Source organism: Etheostoma spectabile, chromosome 5, assembly GCF_008692095.1.
Source record: "Etheostoma spectabile isolate EspeVRDwgs_2016 chromosome 5, UIUC_Espe_1.0, whole genome shotgun sequence".
Lineage (NCBI taxonomy): Eukaryota > Metazoa > Chordata > Actinopteri > Perciformes > Percidae > Etheostoma > Etheostoma spectabile.
The window spans coordinates 7,106,736-7,111,437 of NC_045737.1; the positions used below are offsets into that span (position 1 = coordinate 7,106,736).

Sequence of the window (4,702 nt, forward strand, 5' to 3'; positions counted from 1 at the left end):
TTGCTGGTGAGAGGCAATGGCAGACTCCAACTTGGAACGCCACAGTTCAATAATGTCAGCATTCTCTTTCTCGGCATGGCTTAAGCGCATCTGCAACTGCTCGTTGTCACCAGAGAGCCTTACAGATGTGGCTTGAACCTGGGCAGCTGCCTCACTATGGGTCTTTTCTTGAGCTTCTAGCTTCTCCTTGTACTTTTTCAGCTCTTCTTTCTGCTTAGCTTCTTGGGAAGCCAACTGATCTCTCAGAGAGTTTATTTCATCCATAAGGGGAGAAACAGTAGAGGTTGAGTCCTCAGAGCCCAGTTGGGTTCCAAGACGCAGCTGCAGGTCTGCAACCTCTCTTGTTCGCAGCGAAAGGTCCCTCTCAAGGTCCATAATACGAGATCTTTCCGACACAGTAGCAACCTTAAACAACAGAAACCTTATATTTTAAAAGATGTGTCTGACATACTGAAGCACTGTGTACTAACAAGTGTGTTAAAGACTTAATCATACTTTCACTGAACAAATGAACAGCCGATTGGTAACTTGCAATTATAGACAACAAGACCCTTGGTAATAGTAAAACTCAAAGTTTCCGACAGAGAAGTGTTTAATTGCTATCTTAATAATGATGGCATAAAAACATTGGTCCCAAAAGCAAGGTATTATACTGACCTCTTGTGGCTAGAAACAGTATGGTCCAAAAAAATGGATGTAAAAAATTAAAGCATGTATGGAGCTATAGAAGTGTGTAAACAATTTCCACCATCCATTACAATAACACTCTTAATCATTGAAGTAATGCTATTTTTGACCTCATAATTTAGTAGAGGTATAAACTAAGAAACTCTTGGGAGCACTTGACATGTTCCAATATTATTTAAGTTAACCCATCTATGTTCCAAATCTATTGTTTATTCCAATGTTCTCAAATGTGGATCTCTTTTTTTAAATTGTTAAAAAGAGAACCTGTAGAAACTATGGGCCTGCAACTATAGAATTTTTTTTTTTTTCCTGAAACCACTTATGGCTACGGTACCCTAGGGGAACACAAGGATGCATAGGTTTTTTTGGGGTTTTTTTTATAAAACGCAGGGACACCAAATAAGCAGGACAAATGGATGCTGGGAAGGACTGGGGAAGTAGAACACAGGATAACTGAGAAAATGATTAGCTGGGACAAGGGAAAAGTTTGTCTGTCTGGTTAAGCAGTGATACCAGTAAAGCAATAGTGGGTTTAGATTGCGTAACTTGTTGGAAAATAGTACAAGTAAAAGAGTCACTTGGGACAGCTGAAAGACGCATGTGGTAATAAAAGAAATGTATACTTGTTAATGTAAAATGCTTAGAATGTATCAATTTAATATGTGAGGGAAGATCACACTTCAAAAATGGTTAAAAGATGTATCTGTAGCACAACAAATTGGGATAGTGAGTTTGCAAATCTAACTTTTTGCTGAATGGACTGATTTGAGCCTAATATACGCATTAGTATATTATTTGATTTATTGTGTGTCATCAAATGAGGAGTATAAGTTTTCTTATGTGAACACCGAAGAATGCATTTGTGGGGTTAACCACAACCTCATACAAAGCAAAGCTCCAATTGCTGCCCAGCACCTCTCTGTACCCCTTTGAACGATTTTTGGCCCTATCCCCGGCAAAGGCACGCTTTTCCAACGCAGCACACGGCAGAGCAGAATTCATTACCCTAGTGTCTTCTAACTCTCTTTGGAGTTTCTCAGCTTTGGTCTTTTCAAAGAGTAGGCTCTGTTCAAGCTCCTTAATGTGGGCATGCTCCAGTCTGGTCTGCGTCTGTTAGTAAACAAGGGGGAGAGGAAGAGAACACACCAGTGCCACCATCACATGCCAGCCCAATGCAGACAGAGAGGGGAGTGAGACAGAGAGGGGAGGATGGATGGGTTTGGATAATGTTTGTATGAATGTATGTATGTACGTGTGTATGGGTATTTGGAGGATAGGGGAAAGAGTATAGAGTGGGGGTGGAAAGTGATGGATGAGTAAAAATGGGAAGACACCCCATGCAGAACTTTCAGGCTGTGCCATAAACAGCTGCACACAGGTAATGTTGTGAAAGAATGGTGGGAAATACAGTACAAGCAACAAAAGAGGGGGCCTTGTGTTTTAGATGTGCAGAATGAGTATGTTGATAGAGGCAGTTTATAAGTAACCATGCAAAATTAACACTTGGTGGACAAAGCACATTGATAGTTACGATACATAGAAAATTTGATAATGTGCCAGCAAAATATTAGGTAAAATGACTTCACCACATCATAGAGAGAAAGAAGTGATGACCATTTCCTGACCACTATACTTCATGGCATTATATCATACAGAAAATATCTCATGTTGTAGGACTGACATATTGATTTAACAATAAAGTAAATATAAATTTCTGCATTTAAACATAAATCCACATTATGTCTGGGTTTCACACATAAAGCCTGTAGAATTATCAATAACCACACTGCTTTCTCTCTTTGGTGATTACGCCATTGTCCACAATGTATAGTAAGTATTGTATAAGAAACCACCAGCTATCAGACCACCATGTGCAGGATTTATGACCAACTTAACAGAAATCAATCAGTAACGCAAAAGCTTAGGCTGTTGGGCTCAAGAAAGAAAGGCTCCCCATTTGACTCTTGCTATTGTGCGCTATGAATAAGTGTTATGGTAACTTACTGAAGCACTTCCTGGTACAATTGTGTACTTCTTGTCTTACATGTTACCCAGTGTATGTAAAAGTGTTGTTAAAAAAAAAGAAAAAGGGGAATAGCACTAATTAAAATAAGAAAAAAAAAAGTATACATTAGGTCTCCCATTGATACAATCTGACAAAACGCACTATCATGCCTAACTAACTAAATAATATACCACATTCAAATGTAAGAGGCGAGAATCATGCGATTATGGATCTATAAAATAAAAAATTAAAAAATACATTTTAGGGCTCACTGTACATTTTCTGGGTACTTTGAATGTAAGCTTACTTTTATGGACCCACTGTTCATTGCCTGTGGAGTAGGTATAAACTACAATGTAGCCTGGCACATCTTATCTTTGTATGAAAATTCCATTTGAATTCTTAAGCTGAGTGTTATTCCCCTTTTAGTTGCAATGGGCAAACTGAATTTGTGTCTGTGACTGGACAGTGGAATGACAAGGGAGCTTCTCCAGTGGTTCCATGCTGAGCACTGGACCAACACGAAAGACGAGAAAGACAAGGAAGAAGAAGCAATAACATCACATCAATAACAGGGAGGCACCGAGGGTTATAACACAACATTAGTACACCTTCAACAGCTTGAAGTCAACAAAGCATTTTTGAGTTTGGCCTATTAGGAGTGTTTTTTGTTTGTGTCTTTCAAGCTGCATGCACGTTTTAACTAAATCCAGCTGTCAGTAAGCTGTCAAACTGTTAGTATACAAGTTTAAAAAGAAGATAAAAGGGATACTCTAACCCTGTCGCCGTTAATTTAAAACATCTATTTTGAGCTTGGATGCCTTCGGGGTAATTGAGATGGTCCCCTGTGTCGCACTGTGGAATAAATAACAAATCCTTTTATCAGATATGAACACAGATACCACTGGGCCCAATGCTCTGCATATCATAACCTGGGATGAAAACATGACTCACTTGAGAAGAAGACAATGAGTAATCAGCCTATTGTAATAAAATTACTCTATAACATTATGCGAAGGAAAAAGCAAGACAAAGCCAGTATTAAACTGGTCAATGCAAACATGCCTACTGTGACTGCAGAGTAGGTAGTTCCCGATGCTAACATGAACAAGAGATAATGCAAATGCTGTCTGGACTCAACTGTAACTTTATGACAAGGGATACCAGTTAATCTTGTGCAATCTTAAAATTGCATTGGACCTGCACCCAAGGAGACACACGGATGTTAAATAAATAAAAAATGAAATCCAGATTCAGGGTGACTGGGGCAACTGCTGCCGCTGACATAATATTAAAATGTAGATTTTTAAAATCAGTGGGACAAATGTTGAGATAAACATATTTTGTATTAATAAAAATAGCAACTTTTGACTTGACATTCCGTTGTTCTATTACAGCATTGACGATTTTTTTGTTTTCAACCACAAATTAAAAAAAAAAAAAAGTGTGAGTTGCAATGGTGTGGATCGGTGTTGTGCATTTACCTCTAGATCTCCTTTGGTAATGCAAGCTTCCTCTACACGGAACTGAAGGTCCTCCACCTTCCTATTCAACAGAATAAAATAATCTTACTGAAGCCTTTTTGTTGTTTCAATATAACTGGGGAACAACCTATAGGTAAACAATGATCAAGAGAAAGGTAAAGCTAACTCAGACACAGCTCTTTCTTTAGGACTTTATAAGACTAATATTAGAACAGCATTATGATCTTAGCTGCCATTTTCTCAAAACTGGCCACATGAAATGATAAATGATAAAACAGATACTGACAATACTGTCATGGGTGACTGTATGTCTTTGACTAGTCATATCTCTGGGAATCCTTACCTACGCTCCTCCTCCAGCTGATTCAGCAGCTCCACTTTGTCTTTGTCTGCAGCTTCTACTAAGGCACGTAACTGATCCATCTTGGCCTCCATCTTCAAGACAAAAGTAGATTATGGTTTAAAATAAATAAAAATAAATAAAAAAATAAAAAAATAAATAAATAAATAAAAATAAAATAAAATA

At 38.0% G+C, this 4,702-nt stretch overlaps 1 protein-coding gene across 2 annotated transcripts in view; it reads right to left on the minus strand.

Annotated features, from left to right (window-relative positions):
- LOC116690268 (CAP-Gly domain-containing linker protein 1-like) overlaps window positions 1–4,702 on the minus strand; it is a 5,115-nt gene that overhangs the window by 250 nt on the left and 163 nt on the right. The window contains exons 2-5 of one of the 2 annotated variants that reach the window (XM_032517091.1): window positions 4,520–4,611; window positions 4,177–4,237; window positions 1,693–1,797; window positions 1–405 (exon numbers count right to left, since the gene is read on the minus strand). The exon at window positions 1–405 is cut by the window's left edge and continues 250 nt beyond it. In XM_032517091.1, coding sequence (XP_032372982.1) covers window positions 1–405; window positions 1,693–1,797; window positions 4,177–4,237; window positions 4,520–4,611 — 663 coding nt within the window. The remainder of the gene's footprint in view (window positions 406–1,692; window positions 1,798–4,176; window positions 4,238–4,519; window positions 4,612–4,702) is intronic. The other variant, XM_032517092.1, reaches the window with a different exon arrangement.